Source organism: Notolabrus celidotus, chromosome 24, assembly GCF_009762535.1.
Source record: "Notolabrus celidotus isolate fNotCel1 chromosome 24, fNotCel1.pri, whole genome shotgun sequence".
Classification (NCBI taxonomy): domain Eukaryota; kingdom Metazoa; phylum Chordata; class Actinopteri; order Labriformes; family Labridae; genus Notolabrus; species Notolabrus celidotus.
In genome coordinates, this window is record NC_048295.1 from 6,031,250 (window position 1) to 6,054,498 (window position 23,249).

Here is a 23,249-nt window from a genome sequence, read left to right on the forward strand (position 1 = left end):
AGTGACAATTCCCCCCCTCCTTTCTGGCTCTGCCTGGCCTGCTTACCTGCTGCCTGAGTGGGAGGAGCTCCAGAGCTCATTAAGGAAAGCCAGCTCACCTATGTGAGCCCTTTAAAAAGGACAATGGAGCTGGCTGCCGGCTGCATATCTTCACCACATGAACAGCAGTGAGTTTGCCTTGATTTGCACAGCATGAATGGAGAGATGTGTGTGTTGGTTCTTTATGACTCTGGAGTCTTTTCACAGCAGCTGATTTTCTCTGACTCATAATACACACACACACTCACACACGTTCAACACCTGTGCTGTGAATAATAAAGAGAGGAATTTAAATAGCAGTGAGTGTTTGAAATCTCAGCGTGAGTGTGTGTGTGACTAAACAGACGAGTCGTTGCTGCAGGGCTCACCGTCTGATTTCAGAGCATGAGTCACAGAAACATGTCATACAACTCAAGTTTGAAATATTTCATGAACATGATGATTTTAAATCATTGAGTCTGAATAAGGAAGGCCAGAAGGTCAGTTTCCTCAACTGGAATGAGGTGTTTGAGCTCTCATGGAAAGACACCAGTAAAGGAGGGAAATCTGATGTAGGACTGGGATGTTAAATCTGATATTTTATTCATTAAAGACACCTCCCTCGTGTGTTTTTAAGAGTCTAAGGTTTATTTTTATACCTTCAGATACTATTCAAATATGTATGTTACACATGATGTACAGAAGCTGTTTATCTATCATTAAAGCTCCAATCAGTGCCTCTGTGTTGGTGCGTAATGCGCCAATGTGTGCCCTCATTTCTCTGCGCCCACCTCTGCCCTCCTGTCCAATCAGAGCGCAGAGATTTCAGAGCAGTGAGGGAAGACCTCTCCTGGCTCATATCTCCCAGTGATGCCGTGTTTTTCTGTCCCTCCTCCCTCTCTCACCCCGGCACAGACCCGCACAGACCCGTACAGCCATTAGCGTGTTTCCCGGAGTTCTGACGCCGCTGAAGCATCACCGGCACCGGGGACGGTTAAACGGACTCTTCGAACCCTCTGACTGGAAGCAGGTTCCCTCAGCAGCCCCCCGTAAGTCCCCCTTAAAGGGTCTCTCTCATTGCATGTGTTCACACATTTACAGCGGCTGTCTTCCCTGAGCTCCAAACTCCATTTAGAAATCCGTCTGTTTAAGATTTCATGGCTTTATGTCTTTAACACAGAGCTCTTGAAACACCTCTCAGTCATATGTCAGCTCTCAATTAAGTGTTTAATCAGGAGTGTTTATGGGGTTGAAAGGAGCTGTTCTGTGCGCTTAATCAGAACTTGATGAACGGAGTGAAGGCGCTGCTCCTGGCCGCTCAGACGCGTCATGTGTGCGTCTGAAGACAGCAGAGTTTCTGTTGTTTTACTGGAGCTGCTGCAGCTGTAGGTTCTGTTTGTACGCCGAGTTAAAGGCTCAGTCCAACTGCATCAGAGAGCCTCTTCACTTCCAACATGTCAGGGTTTATTATTGCCTGTAAGTGTGTTTTGGTTAAATGAGCTCTGCGTTAAATGGCGTTTGGTCCAACTTTGGGTTGGTGCGGGAAAGCGCTGCAAGCTCGACAGTGTGTTAAAAATATGAATAATTTCGTATTAGTATATAACATGAGTCCTGTATAAATTGTGTAGTATTGCTGTGTTTGTAATTTAATTGGAGAATCAGCTGATTGTGTCACTGTCAGACAAATATTGGAGTAAAATCTTCACACTGAGGAGTTTTATTTATGAAGCCCATGCACAAGAGAATTTAAATTCTGAATAATTTAGGATGAAATCTGGACTTTGTTTTCCTCTGTAGAGATCTTCTAAAGGTCCTCAAACTGCTGCAAAGTCTTTGATTTCTGAACTTTAGTGACAAAATCACAAATGAATTCCCAGACAACAAAAGAAATGTAAGAAATAAAGCTTTGGCCTGCTCTTACTGAGCTTATTTAGATGTCCAAGCATGCATTGATGACATATTTCAGCACAGAAGACACCTTTGCTTTGTGCTGATGTAAATAAACACTTCACAATCAAGTCACATTTATCACTTACAGCTTAATTCTTTCAAATAAAGACCCCAAAAATCAAATATGCACATGCTCAGTTTATCTCTCTTTCCTCCTGAACATGTTCCATCAGAGCTAAAGTGAGAGAGGTTTAGTCCCCGTCTGTTTGTCCCCATCGGCCGCACTCTGTGTTTGTGCTCGGGGTGACAGTCAGTGTGGGCCTCGGCTTAATGGACAGAGTGTAAAAATCAATACGACGCCATGAGGCAAAGTTAGGACGACTTTGATACTAATGATGCTGAAGCAGATCCAGCTCGCCGCAGACCTCGTCATACCGAGATACACCATGCCGCTGCAGAGAGGGCCATGTGTCGTGCTGTCTTTACTGAGACCAGGTCACATCAGAGACCAGACAGAGACACAAAAGCATCAGATTCAGTTTGGTGGGAAGGAGAATTTTGCATCAGATTCAGCGATGATGCTCCAAATCAAACATCTGCAGCTTTGTCGTCTTTATCTCACAATGAGTGACAATGCACCTACTCCAGAAGAGACCAGGTCCTTCAAAAACTGGTCTTGAAGACTTGGATTTAGAGGTATCAGAGTTCAAAGTGTGTTGCATAAAAGCATAAACTCTGTTGTTGTCGTTCATCATAAATGAGCACTTACATTTGTTCTTCCCAGCGTTGAGTCTTCTTCACCGAGGCCTGTATCTCCTCCCAGAGTTCATTAAAACCCTGATGTGTGATGAGCACAGACTGGCGTGTGTGAGAGGAACAGAAGGCCCTCGGCTGCAGATGAACGCCGACTCTGTAAATTAATTTGTGCTGCGATTACTTCTGGCCTCTGCACGGCTCGCCTCAACTCGCTGCGGGCTCTTTGTGCTCTTGTCTTCCACTTGCCTACATGCACAGAAATAGAAGTTAAAGGCGGAGGGGCAGAGTCATGTTCATGCATGAGTATTTAAAATCAGCAAGTGTGACTCAATCCGAGGAATATTTAGAGATCTGGATTTACTCTGCTGGGTTAGTGAGCTTCAAACTCAGAGCAGGACACACACAGAGTTAAAGCAAGTCATGTTTCAGTGAGTGGAGCAGACAGAGAGGGATCTAAACCTGCTCCTTGCTTTGATATCAGGGCCTCAGGTGCTCCTCCCTCTGGATCCTCTCTGTGGGATCATCGAGGGTTCTTCAGACGTCTGAATCCTCCTTTATACGATGAATGATGAACCCTCAGGTGATCAGGTGTGACACCACTCTCTGACTCAGTTTAAGGCTTGTGTTTACAGCCTGCTGCAGGATGAAGACGTCTCCTGCATGCACAAAGTGTTAGAACCTTTAAATCATTCAGAGGTCAGAGGTCAGAGGTCAGTCAGAGTCTGTAAAATCAGGAGGACTTGTCCTTTAACACCTCTGACTCAGAGCAGAGTGTGCAGAACAAGCTCCCCTTCTTTATCTTAACGACAGCCATGTCCTGCGGTGTGTCCTTATCTCAGAGACGGAAGACAACAGGCAGACCGCTCTGATCCTGCAGGAGTCTCACGTTCCACCAGATCCAGGTCCCTGATCTCAGCGAGGATCAGCAGATGGTTTTAAAAACTGAGATCTCACCTTCAGAGGAGAGAAGGATCTGTGAGAACCTGCTGAGGCGAGCAGGTATTTAAAGCTCCTCTCTGCTGACGTGAGGTTTGAAAATACGTCTCAGACTCTGGGGAGCCAGGAGAGTCTGAGGGTCCAGGATGTTGAGATGTGTGACAGCCGCAGCTCTCCTGACGTAGAAGCAGAAAAGATGTAGAGTAAATTAAAACATGTGATAGATTTATTTTTAACGTGTGTGAAGGAGCAGCGTGAACAGAAACACAGATGGTGTTGAAACAGATTATAATCCTGCTCTATAATCTCATATCTGAGTCATTTATCTGAGAAGGATTAAGTCAGTTTGAAAGATGCTTTAAAAACATCATAATGTCATTGTTTACATCCTGGAATAATCTCATTGTTTAATCTACATGTGGCTTCATCTTTAAATGTTGTATAGATTAACAATAATCTGCAGGATTAATACCGCTGAGGAAGGAGAAGCTTCTCTCTCTCCTTTTGGCTTATCGAGAGCATCTGACGAGGAAATCCATCAGCTCCTCTTCCTCCTCGTCTTCGTCATTTCTCCGTCAGACTCGTGCTCTCTCTCTCTCTCTCTCTCTCTCTCTCTCTCTCTCTCTCTCTCTCTCTCTCTCTCTCTCTCTCTCTCTCTCTCTCTCTCGAAATGAAAGAATTATGAACACATTTATAAATTCTGCATGAAATCTTAATAGTCGTCAGTTTCACTCAGAGTTAAACTCTCAGGTTCAATCATAAAATCCTCTCAGGATGAAAACTGATGAGCGTTAACTTGATCTGACAGTGGTGTACTCAGATGGGGGGGGGTGGTCGCCCTCCCTGGTGCAGTCATGTCAGGCAAAAAAGTGCCCTCTAAAGGCCCCTCAAATTTATAAAATGCAAAAAAGTGTCCTGGATGTCCCTTAAATGTATAAAATGTAGAAAAAGTGACCTTTGAGATGCCTCTTAAAGGTATAAAATATAAAAAAAAAGTGCCCTCTGTATGTCCCTAAAAATGAATTTAGTTTAAAGAAACAACACTTAAATTAAATTTGATGATTTATAATGATCATATTTCTCCTGACTCTTCTACTGCAGCTGGAGTCGAGCTTCAACGATCACACAAAAATCCTGTTCTCCTTTTTATTCTAACACACTTCATTTTAACCAAAGAAGTTCTGATAGCTGTCTCTGTTAGAGTCTTTAGATAGGTTTGTATATTTGTATGTGTTAAAGTAGATCAAGTTTTCATAAATGAGTGAATGATGCAGCAGTGGAGAGTCCTGGTGATGCCTCAGCGTGTGTTTTCTGGGCCCGTCCTCTCCATCGTGAAGTCACCTTGTTTGTCTCCCTGCAGCAGCACCCAGGGTACCTCATGCCATCCTCCTCCCCTGTGACTCTGAGGAAACAGAGGCTTGGATGTGATTATTCCTGATTATTCGCTCTTAACACATGATTTGATTTTAGAGTAGAATCAGATTTGTTCTCACGGTCTGATGCTCAGACTCTGGACTCTGCTGGTTCTGTCTTTGTCTTCAAAGCTTCAGATAAGAGTCCTGTTTGTTCAGAAACCTGTGTCTCCCTGTGTGGATCCCTCTCCCAGGTTCAGGCCTCGCCACTGTGCCCTTGTTTAGTCGCCTTGTCAGGAGCGATCACGGTGAGAGTGACGCTCGACTCTGCAGACTCGGTGTCCTGACTTCACCTCCGTGTGTCTGCCTCCACACGCTGACATCCACCTCCAGGCTGCAGAGACACAGACGGAGCATCAGGGTCGAGTCAGGGAGAGTCTGTTGCGTGGAGCCTTGAAGAACCTGCAGGGCGCAGATACATCCAAGCCGACCCTGAACGCCTCGTGATGCTGAGAGGTTCGACACAGAGGAAGATTCAAACTGCTGAAATCTGTGTTTATGATTTACTGCTCGAGTCTGAATCAGTGTGTGTGGTGTGGTGTGTGTGATGCTGAAGGTTGCAGGTATGTGACCCTTTCCCGCAGCAGAGTGTCCCCCGGGGGCCTCCATACTCGAGTTTCACCTCCATGTCAATACAGCAGAGCAGTGAGAGTGGGAGGGTAAATGGTGTCCACTTAGTGTGTGTGTGAGTGTGTATGTGTGTGTGATAGACGTGTCAGCGCACAGGAGGAGACAGCCAATCGAACGGCCTCTGTGCCACCGTAATTCAACGACGCTCCGGGGACTTGTTCAGTCGAGTGTCTGCTGAGAGGAGGATGATAATCAGGCTTTTATTTTGAAGGGATATCTGTCATTTCAGCACTGAGAAGAAGAAGCACCTGCTGTCAGATACGAGAGGTGTAAATGACCCACACAGGTTTGGATCTCTCGGCCTGCTGCAGTGTGATCCTCGTCCCCCCAGCAGACGTCTAGTTGAGTCTCTGATCTAGCAGAGGAGGAGATTTCAGCACCAGGAGCTGTCCACCTCACATGAGCTGTGATGACTTCAGGACAGGGCAGCTTGATCAGTCATTTATTATTGAAACGGTTGCTCCGCTGATCAGATAATTAACTGAGGAAGGAGAGGAGGAGATGAAGTGTATAAGGAAAGGTCTTAAGTGTGGACAGACATCCAGCGTGTCTTCAAAGAGAGATTCATGCGCCTTGTGAGTCAATACGGAGCGTAGGAAGGAGGATGTACAATCCCTCTCTCCAAATCCCAGCACTCAGACAGATGAGGAGCACGCGGGGGGATGTCTCAGCCTACTTTCAGGCATTTGCATATTTTTCTGAGGAGGGTGAAGGGATGGGGGAGTGAGAAAAGGAGAGTCAGCGTTTTACCTCCTCAGGGTCAACGTGATGAACAACCCTGAAAACAAACAAATGAGACTTCGATCCAAACCTCTTCCTCTGACTGATGATGTGTTTCGATACATGCACGGGAAATGATGGTCGTAAAGGACGATGCAGCTCTCCCGTCATGTTAGCAGGAGCTGCTGCAGAGGGGGGGGAGGGGCTGCAGAGACAGGTGGGGGGGAGGAGCTGCATCTCATCTGTTCTCTGAAATCACCTTCAGAGGAGGCGGATGAGGTGAGAGCTGCAGGCTGCCAGAGGAGCGTACCTGCAGCAAGGAACACACACACACACGCACACTCACATCCTGAAGAGGTGTAAACCTAGGGTCACTCAGACCTTGCAGGGGTGTGTGTGTTCCTGTTTCAGAGTGTTAGCGTCACCTCTCTGACTCCTTCACCTCTGCATGAGGACACTGAGTGCTGCAACTTTTCTTAAAGGGCCAACACGCCTATTTTCAGTTCTGACGTTTCATTCATTTCTTTATTTCACTCTCTGTTTGTCTAATTCTGATTTTCCTGTCCTGTGCGCTCGTAGTTTGGGTTGATGAAGCTTCTTTGAGCTTCTAACTGAAGGTGAATTCCCGTCCTCCTCTCCCTGAGTGATCTTCATGGTGCTCTCCCCTCAGTTTCCTCCTCTCAGCTCTCTGATGAAAAGCTGTCAGCTGATCTATTTTTAATCCAGAGAGCTCTCCTGATCTCAGCATGTCTCTTCTGATTCTCTTTAAGTGTTTATGAGACTGGATTATGAATGTTAGTCCTAAGGTCTGCAGAACACCTGTCTGTCCATCACTCTTACCTGCAACACTCTGACCTGCATGCATCACTCTGACCTGCATCACTCCCTCTTGCTGCATCACTCTAACCTGCATCACTCTGCGTGTGTCTGTGTTTACATGAGCCTCTGTGTCCTCCTGATAGCGACCTCCCTCAGCTGTGATGAAGGTGAAGATGAGGAGCTCTGTAGTGCAGAGATGTAGAGTAGAACAACAGCTCCCCCTGCAGGCTGCACACTGTAACCACACCTCTCTCTCTCTGCTGATGCTGATGAGCTCTGATCACACTTTCAATCATACATCTGTGTTAGTTTCCTGCAGGGCGTGAGGATTGAGTCCTATGATGATGCCTCAAATGTGACCTTTGACCTCTTAGGTGTCTTCTGTTTGTTGATATGTGAAAATCAATCATTGATACTAACGTTTCTGTTCTTCTTTCCTTCAGATCCCTCGCAGCGTGACCGTGAATCCCTGAAACACTCAGACGACGTCATCAAACAGGTCAGTCTACCTTTACTCTCTCTGCACAGAGTCTGAACCAGACTTTCCCATGATGCATCTGTGCTCTCAGAATCTCAAACCCAGCTTTAGTGATGACGTAGCTTATTGAGAGCTTCAGGTGTGATGGGGGGAGCTTCAGCGGTATGCAGGTGTGTCGTCTGACGTCTGATCTGCTGTCTGTCTGCAGCCTCCTACAAAATAAGGGTCCAGGTTTTATTTTGGAAGTCCCCCCAGTCGTTGATCTGCACACCTGAGTCCGTCTTTAACATCGTCAGCTCTCAGAGGATCCTTACTTTAAATCTGGATTACTGAAGTAATCCTGCTCATCTCTTTAATCCAGCTCCTCAGATACCAGAGTGTTGTGTCTTTGCCGGCCACCAGGTGGCGCTGCTGTCTGTGGAACGTGATGTTAAAGATGTTTGTGAGTGTGTTTTTATCACAGCCTGATTTATGAAGACGTTAAACAGAGGAGATGATTTAACATCTTTGAGTTTATTTAAAAAATGTAACAGCTTATGAATATTTGTAAATGTGTTCCCAGAGAGAGCTCAGTCTCTTCTACATTTAGAATCTTTAAGAGGACTGTAGTGTGGTGTTCAGGTTCAGGACAGCTTTTCTGTAACAGGGAGTAAATATAGAAATATAAAATTCATATATATTTAAATTTAATTTATAGAATAATAAAGACATAAACACTGGTTTCTTTAAATTATTTGTTTAGCATTAACATTTGACAGCTTCAATATCAGAGGATCTAACCTAGAGGTTTTTTTAATTATTTGTAATTGTTTTAAAGAATCTCTAAAGAAAATAAAAATAAACTGACACAAAAAATATTTCTAAATCACAAACTGAAAGGACAATAAAAAGCAAACATAGAAAAAAATAGTTTAAATAAGACCAGAGCTAATAAAAATGTCTGTTAATGATTTAGATATATAAGAATTTAAATAGATTGTTCCTCCTATGAAATAAAGTGATTTATCTGAAACAGAGATGAGATTTAAAATGTTTTATTCTATCTTATTTAGATTAATAAGATTAAAATAATCTGATTTAGGTAAAACCTAAAATAAGTGACAAGCTTTGAGTTTAAAGGACAGAGGAACATCTTCCAGACTCCTCTGAGATCTCTCTTTGTGCTGCAGATCTTCGTAGAGCTTGCCTCTGAAGAGTTTGATTCTGTGTTTGAGAGAGTTTGTTTGATTCATCAGAAAGAGTAGAAAATGACAGAAAAAGGAGGAGGAGACATTCAGCCTGTTTTCTGTGACAGCTGTTTACCACAGCGAGCCGCTCTCTGCCTCAGCAGCTGCTCCTCCTCCTCCTCCTCCTCCTCCTCCTCCTCCTCCTCCTCCTCCTCTCCACAAAGTTATACCGCTGCTCTCAGTGTCAGCGTTCAGTGTCACATCAGAGCCTGCAGGCGAGCTGAAGGGAGCAATCCTCTTCATCCTCCTCCTCCAACTCCTCATGGCTCTGATGCTGGACGTCTCTCGCTCGGCGGCCGCGTACTGCTGCCTGCTGCGCCGCCGCTTCAAGAGGAGGAGGAAGAAACGCTCCGAGAGGAAAGGTACTCCGCTCTGAGCGCTCCACCTGACACCTGACAGATAGGCAGACAGGTGTGAGTGTGTGTGATGGCAGAGAAGTGATGTGTGTGTGAGGGCAGACAGGTGATGTGTGTGAGGACAGACAGGTGATGTGTGTGAGGACAGACAGGTGATGTGTGTGAGGGCAGACAGGTGATGTGTGTGAGGGCAGAGGAGTGATGTGTGTGAGGACAGACAGGTGATGTGTGTGAGGGCAGATGGACTTTCTGTTGCATTTGTCTGAGACAGGACTGATTTCCAGGTATTAGTCTGACCCCGGGGGTCGAGTCAAGACTTGTTGAAGACTTTGTTTGCAGAGAGCATGAAGACAGGAAAATGACTTCCTGTGTGCAGCTGATGATGATGATGATGATGATGATGATGATGATGATGATGATGTGATGATGCTCCCCTCCTCTCATCACCTCACTCTCAGGTGTGTTTGTGTCACCCTGAAGTTTCTGCAGCTCATTGCGTGGATGAAGGTTTCTGACTGATCCAGATGTTTCAGGACTTCTTCGTCTTCTTGGTCAGTGTTCCAGAAGTCATGTTTTGTGACGTGTCTGAGCACGTGTTGACCCCTGAGTCTCTGACCCCTGCTCGGCTTCATTAGCTCAGTGTACTAACGTGTGCTGAGATGGAGAGCTCTCAGAGCTGCATTAGTCCCTCTCGTTATCCTCTCCGAGCGACTCTACCTGCTCCTCTCTCTTTTGAGCCTGTAAACACACTGATGTTTCTAACAGGAGGATTCTGGGTGATTTGCATGCGGGGCGGCGGGGGAGGCGGGTGAGGGGCCCATCACTCCCGTGTCCCTGCTAAGCGGCGTGTTGTGAGATGAACTGAAGTGTGAGTTTAATCTACTGGGAGCAAAAGTGAATTTCAGACGAGCTATAAGCCGATGTGCTCTGTGAGGCGTGGACGCCACGCCGCCACCGCCGCTCGGGGACGTGTGTGTGTGTGTGTGTGTGTGTGTGTGTGTGTGTGTGTGTGTGTGTGTGTGTGTGTGTGTGTGTGTGTGTGTGTGTGTGTGTGTGTGTGTGTGTGTGTGTGTGTGTGTGTGTGTGTGTGCTTCAAAGATCTGTGTCTGTCTGCTCTGTGATGTGGAGGAGCTGATACAGACCCCTCCTCTTCCTGCTCCCTGACTCTCTGCTGATAACCCTTCTGAAAGCTTCACACACATACATACACACACACACACACACGCACACACATACACACACATAAACACACACACACACACACACACACACACACACACACACGCCAAACACACATACACACACACATACAGGTGAGGAGGAGGAGGCTCCTGTTTGACTAACGTTGATTTTAATTGCAGCAGGTCAGATTAAATCTTAAACTCTGAGTCCTCAGATGAAATCCTGACAGCTGATCATCTCGACTGTCTCTCATAAAGAGGAACATATTTGCACACCTGAAGCTCGCCCGGCAGGTGTCACATCAACAGGATCTCAAACACTCACGGTAAAATGGGAAGAAGACACAGGAAAGACAGCATTGAACTTTGATATTTGATAAAAGGTCAACTTGATCACAGATCTTTGTTGATTAAGATTCTTTCTGAAAGCTGCAGCTCTGTGTGAGAAGGGTGTGCTTGGAGGGATTCCAGCTCTCCTCTCCTCATCCTCCTCCTCCTCCTTCTCCATTCCCCTGGCACACTCTCTCATTTTCATTTAACGCTAGCACAGGTAGCCCGCACCTCCTGGGCCTGAAAATTGCAGCTGACTACCTGCTGAAGGGAGGGAGTGGGGGGGTCTGGGACCAGGAGGGACCAGCAGAGCGGGGATGTTTCCTCATTAGAGAACATCTCTGTACAGACGGAGCATCACTGCTGTCTGATTAATGAAAGTAAAACCTCCTCTCTGAAGTTGTCTGTTTTTTAAAGCGTAGAACCTGCAGTTCCTCCAGTGTCCACTAGAGTGTGTGTCCTGCAGTGAGTCAGTCCCCATAGAGCCCCATGTTAAAATGTTACACCAGAAATAAACATGTTTACAGCCTGGTACAAAAACAGTTTGGGTCTCTAGCGCATTTCTCTATTCATGATTCGGCTGAATTTATATACAACTCACCTGTTTACAGCAGATTAGGGGTTAAAGGGAAGGAGGGTTAGGGGGTGTGGCCTCTTTGACTGAAAAACATAACCAAGGCTGCAATGCATCTTGGGACCTGTAGAGCTCCCTCTGTCAGTGAGGAAATCATACCTCCAGTTAAAGATGATTATAATATTCACTGTTCAGACTTCTTCCCTCCATCATCCAGCTGACCTAAGGTCCAGGTTCAGTTCTTCCTCTTCATCAGGACTCAGACTGAGGTTGTCATAAGAAACCCCCCCCCCCCCTTGCCCTCGCTGACCCTCCTCCACCTGATTCTCTCTGCATCAGCGGTCTCGCTGAGCACAACAGATGGTTATCTCCGCTCACCTCGGCCTCGTCAGGGCCGAGTCCTCCGCTATCTCCCTCAGAGAGCGCGCTCAGGGCTGATGTTGAATTTCACACCCCACGGCCTCGGGATTACAGAGAGCAGGAGCTGATGGACTGACGGGCAGGTGGAGGTGGAGGAAGGGGAGGAGGAGGGGGGGATGGGGTGGAGCTGTGATTTCAGATACAGAGGCTGCTCTCAGTGAGCACATTAATCAACACGTGTTCCTGCTGATCTCACGTCTGAATGATGTTCATTACTCTTATGTGTTCAGGTTTATGATGTTACCATGGGGACTCCACAGGCCACGCCACTAACCCTTGCTGCCTTTAATTCAGTGTTCATTTGTCATGAATAGAGAAATGAGCTATAGAGACCCAGACTGTTTTTGTACCAGGCTGTAAACATGTTTATTTCTGTTGTAACATTTTAACATGGGGCTCACTGACTCACTTCAGGAGACATACTCTAGTGGATTCTGGAGGAACTGCAGGTTTTAAAGCTTGTTTTTCTCACTGGTTATCAAGCACGAGTGAGTTCCTGCAGAGACGGTTTCTCTCTGAGCAGAGGGTTAGCGTCATATTCTAATGTAGCCCCTGTAAGTGATCATATCAGAGCCGTCCTGCCTCTCATGACCTCTGTCTCTCCTCCATTAGAGCTTCCTGTGGTCAGCGTGAGAGCTCTTCCCTCTGTGTGAGCCCTCTGCAGCGTGGAGACAGAAATCCTCTTAATTGCTTTACCTTCAGGAGGAGCGGCTGCTCTCTGTGCCCCCGGCGGAGAGGACAGCGGCTTCAATCGTCTGCTGTGGGCAGCACAATGTCTCTGTGAGAGGGGGGAGGGAGGGGGGGCAGCGTGGACGCCCTGTTGGTTAAGTGAGTCACATTAGCGTGTTGAATTGATACAGCGCTGCTCTGCCCCTGCAGCTACAGCGCGGCCACACGGCAAATTAAAGCCGTCATAAAGATTTCACAGAGACGCTGTGAGAATGTTCCAGAGACGTCTGAGGCCTGGAGTGTCCTTCAGACCAGAGACGGCTTTATTTTCTGCACTTCAGCACTCACAGACGTGTTTACTAAAGTTTGTCTCTACAACAAACAGACAGGAGGACAATAATACTGGAACCTGGAAACAGACACAAGGCGAAAACCCAGACAAAAACAGAATCAAACCTTAAAACAGACTCTGAACAAAGACCAAAACCTTCGGAAAGGAACAACAGGGAAATATTTAGATAACACAACCTCAAGGTAACTAAAGACAGTTTCTGGTATCTAAACAAGCTTTAACAGATATTCAAGGGTACCTTAAAACAGCCCTGACAGACAGTGGGTTCACTTTAAGCAGACACTTAAGTATACTTTAAAATATTCTCCTAAGGGAACCTCAAAACAGAAGCTGGGTCTAAACTTATGACAGAGGGGCAGATGATAACAAATAAAAGAGGGTTGTTATCTTTTATTATGGATACTTCAGGGTACCTTAAAACAGCATCTGATGAAACCTCAACTCTACTGCTACAGAATCAAAACACAAAGTTTAACTTCATAGGATGCTTTAAATCAGATATTAAAGGATACCTGAACACAGCTACTGAGGGGTTCTTTGAAATAGATCTTACGGCTTTAACAACCCTCTAAAGGATACCTTAAACCGATATTAAAGGGTCTCAAAGGGTACCATGAAACACATGTCTAAGAGGGTTTTATGAAACATTCTGGGTTCTCTCCTGCTCCGTCGTACAGATTGTGATCTGATGTTCTGGAGTCTGAAATGTCACGTCTCCATCTCGCCTGGTACCGTGTGTAAAGTGAGTTTAACAGAGAAAGCAGCAGACAGGTTGTTTGTGCCTTCAGAGCTGAAAAGGTCAGACTGATATCTCGTTACAGAGACGTCTTCATTTTATGATCACAGAGAGATGTCAGCTCTGAATCTCTCCCAGCTCCTTGTACTGTAACTCTTCGTGTTATTATTATTATTATTATTATATGTTAAATTAAGGTTCGTAATTAGATTCTCCTCTCGGTTTCCTCCTCTCAGTCTCGCCAGCTCTCCTCGGCCTCGTCGATGTGTCACACCTCGCTCCATCAGGAACAATCTCAGCCGCTCTCAGGGTGTCATTTCACGGGACAGAAAGGAGTTAGTGTGAGGAGAGCGCCGCGGGCTGTGTTTCTGTCAGAGAGCTTTTTTCTGAGCTGGCTGTCTGCTTCTCTTCAGCATCGATCCGTCTACATTAAGGCCTCAGAGACAGATGTAGAGAGAGTCCTGTGACAGATGTTTGCAGCTGCTTTCCTCCGGATCTTGATTGAGACCTGGAGCTGCAGGAATCCATTCCTCCCCATCTGCTCAGACACCTCTGATGTCCAGACTGTGTGTTCTTGTTGACGGGGGTTTCCTGGCGCCCCTCAGGTCTCGTTCCTCGTGCAGTGATAGAGTATTAATTGATGTTCTTTATTGATCGTTCATGCTTCAGCTTATTAACGAGGAGTGATTCTCTGAGCCATCGGTTACATATCGATTCTGTTCCCAGGCGTCCGATCGTTTCCGTGAATATCAGTGAAAGTCTTTTAGAGACTCAGGCTGACTCAGTTTATGGATCATGGGAGCTGCTGGTCTACCTCATCAATAAATCTTTATTTGTATGGTGGCCAATTACAATAAACGTTATCTGAAGACGCTTTTACAAACAGAGCAGGTCTAGACTGTACTCTATGTTAAATTATTAACTAAGACCCAACACCAAGACGGGATAAGACTCTAGTTGGGGTTGGAAAGAGGCATAGAGGAGAATAAGAGAGAGAGAGTGAGGGAATGAAGACATGATATTAACCTGTCTGTTGATACGCTCTGCTCCACAGACTCATACATATATATTATTTAATGTTCAGCAGTAACAAAGCTCTGTCCTCGCTCTGAGGCAAGAGAGATATCTGAGGATGAAGAGGAGCAGAGAGCGTACGTTAGAGAAGCCGTGTCCGACCGTCCGTGTCGTCTGGAGTCTGTCAGACAGAGAGAGAGAGAGAGGATGGGAAGAATAAATCTATTTACTGCAGATTGAGCTTCACATGGAGCACACTAACTAACTAAGTTACACAGAGAGCCAGCGTTTTTCTCCAAACCCTCCAGAAGTTTGTGTTTCCGTCTCAACCCGTCCTGATAACTCTGTTTGTTGACATTTGACTTCCTGTGAGTTAATTTTCTCCTCTTTTATCTGAAGGAAATAAAAACCTAAGCCCTGCTCTCCTCCAGCCGGCTCACACGGAGAGGTCTGATAACTTTGTCTGTGTAATGTTTGCAGACACACGGCTGAGTGGCAGCAGGGCGGGGGGGCCGTATCTGCTCACAGAGCCGCGATTATACACCGAGTACGAGCCGCTCCAGTCAGTCCTTCCGGATCCTGGTTCACTCCTGCTCCTCCAGAGGAAAGCTGATTAGACTTTCTGTGGGTCTAATTGAGCTCTGCTAACAGGGAGAACAAACAGCTGCTAAACACGGACCACACAATGCAGACAGAAATAAAACAGACAGATTCAAAACAAGGCTTTGGGAAAGTTTCTACAAACCAAAGAGGACAGAGTTAGCTCCCACAGTCTGTTTCTGAATGAATGGATGACTTAAACCTCCACATAAAGCTCCTCTTCTGTCGCAGCGTTCAGAGTTTTAGGGAAATTAGTTCACACTATGTATTTATTGGGGTTTCAAAACGTCGCTGTCCGCGGTTCTGAAACCGGACTCTTGTTTTCTAGCTTCATCTTCATAGTGTCGCTGTCTGTAGTGCTGAAACTGGACTCTCTGTTTTCTAGCCCCATCTTTAAAGCGTCGCTGTCCAAATTGCTGAAACTGGACTTTCAGTTTACTAGCCCCACCTTCCAAGTGTTGCTGTCCATGGTGCTGAAACTGGACTCTCTGTTTTCTAGCCTCGTTTATAAAGCCTCGCTGTCCACCTTAACTCTGTAAACTAATGTTTAACATGTTTATTCTTTATGTTTGTTTTGTTCCTGATGAGGTTAAGCTCTTATTTATCCTCAGTGTTTGGTCTCACAGAGTCAGCTGACTGGGGGAGTGAGACCTCAGCACGTCTCTCCCTCCGACACTCTTCATTTCTTCATTTCAGTTTGTTTGTTTGTGTCGAGAGAGCTGAGTGACAACGGCCTGATTACAGCCAGGACATAATGAGGGGTCTGTTATGCAGGAGGAGACGATTACCTGTATGACAGGAGGAGGAGGAGGAGGAGGAGGAGGAGGAGGAGGAGGAGGAGGAGGAGGAGGGTTTTCTTTGTTGTGATGTAATTTCATCAAGAAGCTTCAAATTTAAAGCTTGTGTTCATTCTTTTATAGGTTTGTATTTCAGAAATGGAACATTTCCTCTGCACACTCTGACCCTCACGTTTCCTAAATCCTTCTCTGTGTCCCTAACTTGTCTCCTCGTCTCCTTTGTGTCTCCTTCAGGTCGAGTTGGAGCTCGTGTTTCTCGACACCAGCAGTGTCTGCCCTCCAGGGAGGGGGACGAAGCGGACGCCATGAGTGAGTCTGTTTTAATCTCAGGTTGATGGTTTCAGAAACCTTCAGCGTGCAGCGAGTCACACACACACACTCTTCTGACTCCTGAGCTGAACCGTTCTCTGCTTGGTTGTTTTCCTCTCTTCTAAAAGTGCCCGTGTGATCGTCTGTGAGCTAATATAAGGGTTAAACCCCGGGTCAGAGTGTATCTCTGCTATTTCACTCCATTCTGACGGCTCGCCCCCTTTTTCTCTCAACATAAAGCTCCCTAAAGCTCCACGAGCCGCCTCCTGATTCAGAACCTGATCCGTTTCAGCCCTGAGGCCCCTGACCTCAGGTAACCCTCATCAGACTATTTGAGGCAGACATGGATGAAGCAGAGACAGAGAGAGGATCACAACAGAGAACATAGAGTTCTCTGTTGTGATCTTAAACTTGTAGCTACATGTTTTAATGTTCGGGCCTGGATCTTATGAGATAGAGTGGTTCAAACTATTCCCCCCAGACTGCCACGAGTCCATCTGACCACAGAAAAAAAAACTGAGTCTCCTCTTTAAAATCAGATCCACATTAAATAACCAGCCACTGAGTTTAGAGCACTCCCTAGAGGTGTGGAGACCTGAAGTCACTTTAGAGCTCATGCAATGGTCTGCAGGACTCGTCCTCTGTCGTACTTCTAAACTAGCATTGTGTCCTCTCTCACAGAATGTCTCCTGAGCTGCAGCAGCTCGCTCTCTGCTCACGGCCTCCCTGTTTTGGATTAGGAGACATGGATTAATCCCACAGTTTGAGGAGTGTTGAAGGTTGTTGAGGGGTCCTTTTTGTTTAGAGAATAGGACTGACCCGCAGAAACCTGCAGATATTCAACCTTGCAGTTTTAACGTGTCCTATAATCTGAAGAAGAAGAAGAAGACTCCGGTCTCTGCTTCCTGTGAATGTTTCTGCTTGCTGAGTAACAATAGCAGCGTGTTCCTCCTCCCTGCAGACCTTTAATCACCCTCTCTCTTGCTGCTCGGGTTTATCAGCCTTTGTGTTCTTCATGTTTGAGTCCGTCCTCCTTTTAGAGTGCTTGTTTCCACTCTCTAAGCTCAGCACTGTACTCTGTGGTTAGAGTGACTCATGTACAGTCTGTGTGAGAGTGAATGACGCTAACCTTCAACATGTTCATCCAAACTGAGTCCAGAGTCTGTGCTGGAACCTGGACTCTGTGTGTGTGAGTGAGTGTGTGTGTGTGTGTGTGTGTGTGTGTGTGTGTGTGTGTGTGTGTGTGTGTGTGTGTGTGTGTGTGTGTGTGTGTGTGTGTGTGTGTGTGTGTGTGTGTGTGTGTGTGTGTGTGTGTGTGTGTGTGTGTGTGTGTCTCTCCCTCTCTCAGCCTGCAGGATGAGTTCTGTCCTGAGCACCCAAAGGAGTAACCTAGCGAGCTTTTGCTGGAGGATGTTTATAAATGGAAATTTACATTCAGTCCGTTGTCTTTGCACACAGAGCCGGTGATCTGTGTTCCCTCAAGCAGGTTTCAAACCCTGCTGCAGAGAGTGATTGAAGGTGTTCAAACGCCTGACCTGATGTAGAGTATTGATTATGAACACACATCACCTGCTCGTTTGCAAAGAGAGATAAAAGAATCTCTAAACTTTACATTTACAAGATCCTGCATCGAAGGCGTTGTAAGTTACTCTTTCTGGGCACCGCAGGTTCGTGCAGCACCGATGTTAAGGAAAACCGCAACCTGGACAACCTCTTCTGCAAAGAGGAGGTTGACCCCGAGGCGGCTCACGTCCCCAACAGGAGCCCCGGTCGTGGGAAGAAGCGTCCCTTAGAGGATGGCAACAATGGACACACGCACTCCAAGTACAAGCCCAAGAAGCGTAAAAAAGTGTCCGGGCCCATCCTCCCAAAGAATGGCCTGATGCAGCTGAACGAGATCAAGCCCGGGCTGCAGTACAAGCTGCTGTCTCAGACCGGGCCGGTCCACGCGCCCGTCTTCGTCATGACCGTGGAGGTGAATGGACAACTCTTCGAAGGATCCGGTCCCACCAAGAAGAAGGCCAAGCTGAATGCGGCCGAGAAGGCTCTGCGGTCGTTTGTCCAGTTCCCCAACGCCTCTGAGGCCCACATGGCGATGGGCCGGACTCTATCGGTCCACACTGACTTCACCTCAGACCAGGCTGACTTCCCGGACATGCTCTTTAACGCCTTCGAGACATCAGCACCTGTGGACGACCCGTTTTACCTCTCACCCGGCAGCAATGGTTCCTTCTGCTCACTGGGTATGGAGTACCCGCTGCTCCCCTCAACCATTCCTAACCTGGTCCAGGCCCCCTTACCTCCAACCCCCTCCCCCTCTATGCCCCCGACCAGCGGCAAGAATCCTGTCATGCTCCTGAACGAGATGTGGCCGGGCCTGAAGTATGACTTTGTCTCGGAGAGCGGGGACGGCCACGCCAAGAACTTCGTCATGTCGGTGAGGGTGGACTCGCAGAACTTCCAGGGATCCGGACGGAACAAGAAGCTGGCCAAGGCCCGGGCTGCCCATGCCGCCGTGTTCGCTCTGTTCAACATGCAGCTGGATCAGGCTCCGTCGAGACAGCCCATACCCCGAGAGGGACTGCAGCTCCACCTGCCACAGGTAAGAACGGAGGAGGGGAAGGAGTGCATACAACAAAGGAGTGAGCTGATAATGAAGCAATGCAAACATCCCAAACCTGCAGTTCCCCCAGAGTCCACTAGAATGTCTCCTACAGTGAGTCAGTCCCCATAGAGCCCCATGAACCTGCTGGTTTGAGATGTAAGACCTCAGTCTATCCCTCATGTACCAGCAACAACCCTCCTGACCCACCTGACAGAGTCTGACTGAAGACGGAGGGAGCTTCAGGAGAGGTGGACACCCTGAGAATCTATTTACACGTAAACTAATCCCTGCCTGTAATCCCAGCACTGATAACAAAGCCGCTATCTTAATTAGCATCTCCCCCCGAGCCCTGTTCAAACTGCTCATTACAGCAGCCTCTGGAGCCGCTCACACAGCAGCCACTGAAGCAGAGATCACACTGTTTTTAAGCTGCTGTCATTCACACCACAGCTGCTTTCACTGAAATATTCACATCTCAGATAAGAGCAGCTCTCACTCACTTCACAGCAGACTGTCTTTGTTCCTCTTTATTCCACAGACTCTTTACTTTATAAGAAGAGCAGTCAGACATTAACACGGTAAACAAACAGCTACCTGATAAACACCTGAAACACAACCTGAAACACAGACAGGCTTTCAATCAGGATTATTAAAGAAGGAGAGGACTTTACTGAAGATACCACAGAAGAAGAAAGGAAGGAAGAGCCCCTCACTCCATTATAAATTATAACTAATTGGTTTAGTGTTTTAAAAATAATAATAACAATAATTGTCATCAAAATCTTAATGATATTAAAAAGAATATTTAAAATGATCTCCTCCTCAGGTCCTGGCAGACACCGTCTCCCGTCTGGTCGTGGACAAGTTCAGCGAGCTGACGGAGAACTTCACGACCCCTAACGCCCGGCGGAAAGTTCTGGCTGGAGTCGTCATGACAACAGGTAAACTTTTAACCCGGGTGAGGGTGCTGTGGGAGGAATCTAAAGAGGAGGGAACGCTGGGAAAGTGCAGGAGGAGAATTAAGGCGGACTCAAGTGATGAGAGGGGTTTTACTGAAACTTGGTTCAGCTGCAGGTTTTCATGCTGAGGCGTGACTCAGATTATTCTAAGAAGTTCATCAGAGCTCTAGTTGTCCCCCTCTCTCACTCTCTCCTACATCCTGTGGTGTTCAGGTGCAGCCGTGAAGCAGATGGAGGTGATCTGCGTCTCCACGGGGACTAAGTGTATAAACGGTGAATATATTAGCGACAGAGGTTTGGCCCTGAACGACTGTCACGCTGAGATCGTGGCTCGCCGCTCGCTCATCCGGTTCCTGTACACACAGCTGGAGCACTTCCTCAGGTGAGGGCAGACCAGATCACTTTGGTACCTTCAGTGATGAAGTTGTTAATGCACCTGTCAGAGAGCCGATCAGACATCCTGTTTTCTGTCTGCAGTAACAACGAGGAGGAGCAACAGAAGTCCATCTTCACCCGCTGCAACAACAGACAAGGCTTCCAGCTGAAGGAGCACGTGCAGTTCCACCTGTACATCAGCACCTCGCCCTGCGGAGACGCCCGCATCTTCTCCCCTCACGAAGCTGACATGGAGGGTGAGACACGGAGGAACACACATGTGTCCTGACGTGGAGAAGTGAGACTGACGCTTCCTGTCCTCCCTCTACTCCTCTCAGATCAGGGCGATCGACACCCGAACAGGAAGGCCCGCGGTCAGCTGCGAACCAAGATCGAGTCCGGTGAAGGGACCATCCCGGTCCGGTCCAGCAACACCATCCAGACGTGGGACGGTGTTCTGCAGGGGGAGAGGCTGCTCACCATGTCCTGCAGCGACAAGATTGCCAGGTCAGTTTTTAGTTTGTTTTTACTCTGAGGTTTGAGTTACTCTGTGTGTGTGTGTGTGCATGTGTGTAAATAAAGCACTGCTCTCTATACTCCTCGCTCCCTCTTCACGCCGCTCTGCAGAGCCTCTCCAGGTCTGGAGGGTGTGAGGCGAGCAGCAGGGCGCCTGATGATTACGAGATGTTTGAAGAGGCTGAATTATCTCTGCGTCTCTCAGTCAGGTGTCATGGCACCTGCGGAGCTCTGATTAGTTCGCCTGATGACTCTGCAGGAGCCCGCTAACAGCTCAGGACTCCTCTGAGCTCCAATCAGAGCTGGGCTTTGAGCTGTGTGTGGATTTCTGCAGATCTGAATCTTTGTGGACTCTGTGGTTCTGTGCCTCTGCTCAGGTGGAATGTGGTGGGGTTCCAGGGCTCTCTGATGTGCTACTTCACCGAGCCGCTCTACTTCTCCAGCATCATCCTGGGCAGCCTGTACCACGCGGACCACCTCTCCAGAGCCATGTACCAGAGGATCACTGAGATCCAGGACTTGCCGCAGTTCTACAGCCTCAACAAACCTCTGCTGAGCGGTGAGGAGCACACGCATGATGTTTAAACACTGAGGTCTTAAAGGTCCAGTCTTCTTCATATCTGGTGTCTGGTGTCTGGTGTTCTGCAGGAATCAGTAACGCAGAAGCTCGTCAGCCGGGGAAAGCTCCAAACATCAGCGTGAACTGGACTGTGGGGGATGAGGGTCTGGAGGTGATCAACGCCACCACAGGGAAAGACGACCTGGGTCGACCGTCCAGACTCTGCAAACACGTTCTGTACAGCCGCTGGATGCGTCTGCGCTGCAAGGTAACACACAGAGGAGTCTCTCTCTCTCTGCGGTCAGGACCTGAATCAGATCCTGATCAGTTTCAGTGTTTCATGATTTAACTCAACTGAAGAGATGTCCACAGAGCTAGTCTGATCCCCTCCTGGGTCCACAGAGGTTTCAGTTCTCAATCCTGTCTCTCTTTGGTCTTCCTCAGCTCTCCTCCACCCTACGGATCCAGACGCCGATGCCCAGCAGCTACCACGAGGCCAAGCAGGTGGCGGTGGAGTACCATAGCTCCAAGCATTCCCTGTTCAGAGCCTTCCACAAAGCCGGACTCGGAGCCTGGGTGAAGAAACCCATCGAGCAGGACCAGTTCGCTCTCTACATCTGAGGGACACTCCTGCAGGTGGTTTTCCTCTGGACCAGGTAAGCTGGAGGACCAGACTCTGCAGGTTAAACCCTCCTTCAGTTCTCGAACCTCGTGCTCCTCTTCCTCTCAGCCAGCACTCAAAGACGGGACTCAGTTATGCAACTTTTTACAGCGGAGACATTTACAGAGACTCTGAAGAAAAACTCACTCAGCATGTTGGATTAACAACCCGTCTCTGTGCTCAGATTATCTGTTCAGATTATCTGTGTTCAGATTATCTGTGTTCAGATTATCCATTCAGATGATCTGTTCAGATTATCTGTGCTCGGATTATCTATTTTAGATTATCTGTTCATATTATCTGTATTCAGATTATTTCAGATTATCTATGTGAGGATGTATGAGAGTCTGTCGTTTCTGCTGCAGTACTGTCACACACTCAGACGCTCTGTAGCCCCGCCCCTCTTTCTAACAGGGAGTGCACGAGCACACATCAATTAGGGGCGTGCACACAGCGCTGCAGGAGCCTCATTGGTCCACAGAGCTGTCAATCATGATGTCATACCCCCTCTTTTTATATCATCAAATAACTAATTCAGAGTAAAATAGTAAGAAACATGAACACTGACATAAGTCAGCATGATAAGGACTAACTATAATGACAGAAACCCAAAGTCCCATCTGTTAACATTGAGGAGGCGGGGCTTATGAGCTACACTGCAGACAGTCTGCAGCAGGAGCTCTAAGTGTTCATGCTTCACTTTTAGGGAGCTGTCATGTCATCCATGTATTAGTACAGTCTACCACCTGACGTTAGAGAAAGCTGGCGGCCATGTAGATCTGCTGATGGCGGGTCGGTCCAGGTCGGTGCTTCAGCCTCGCAGTCTGAGGTCTCTTCCTCCATCTGGACGACACGCAGGAGCAGCAGTGTGGACAGAAACGACAGAGAGCTCTCTTCACGTCTCCTCCGGGTCACCAAAGATGATGTCAGCGTCCGTCAGACTTTGATCCTGTCTGTTTATTTCTCTTCCTCCGTAAACCTCGTCAGCGATCAGGTCATGTCCTCACTGTGAAGGTCACCAGGATGTCCTCACACACAGGGTTTACTTACTTTATTGTCTTCTCATGGACTCTTCTGTTTGTGTTCCTGAGGATGTTTCTGAGCATGTGCAGACCTGTTCCTGTACCAGACTTGTTTTTGTTTCAAAGTGAGCGTGTGGATGGAGAAGAGTCGGGGTCATGCATTAGTTATTGATTTGCACCCTGAGTTAAAGCAGGACCCGTGAGGCCTGCTGCATGACCTCCTCCTGTAAAGCATGAACATATAAACCTGTAGAAACTGTCACGTCACTGAGTGCAGCTTTAATAAAAGTCGCTGTGAGAAGAGTCTTTGTGCTGCTTTCATTCACTCC

At 47.4% G+C, this 23,249-nt stretch overlaps 1 protein-coding gene across 1 annotated transcript; it reads left to right on the forward strand.

Moving 5' to 3' along the window:
- The first annotated feature begins 45 nt into the window (after positions 1-45).
- On the forward strand, positions 46-23,224 carry LOC117808168 (double-stranded RNA-specific editase 1-like). Its single transcript, XM_034677723.1, has 12 exons — positions 46-167; positions 934-1,067; positions 7,625-7,680; positions 16,149-16,223; positions 17,891-18,825; positions 19,655-19,769; positions 20,001-20,169; positions 20,265-20,419; positions 20,501-20,669; positions 21,056-21,237; positions 21,327-21,505; positions 21,682-23,224. The coding sequence occupies exons 4-12, from the start codon at positions 16,220-16,222 to the stop codon at positions 21,856-21,858; spliced, it is 2,085 nt and encodes a 694-aa protein (XP_034533614.1). The 5' UTR covers positions 46-167; positions 934-1,067; positions 7,625-7,680; positions 16,149-16,219; the 3' UTR covers positions 21,859-23,224.
- Positions 23,225-23,249: the final 25 nt, after the last annotated feature.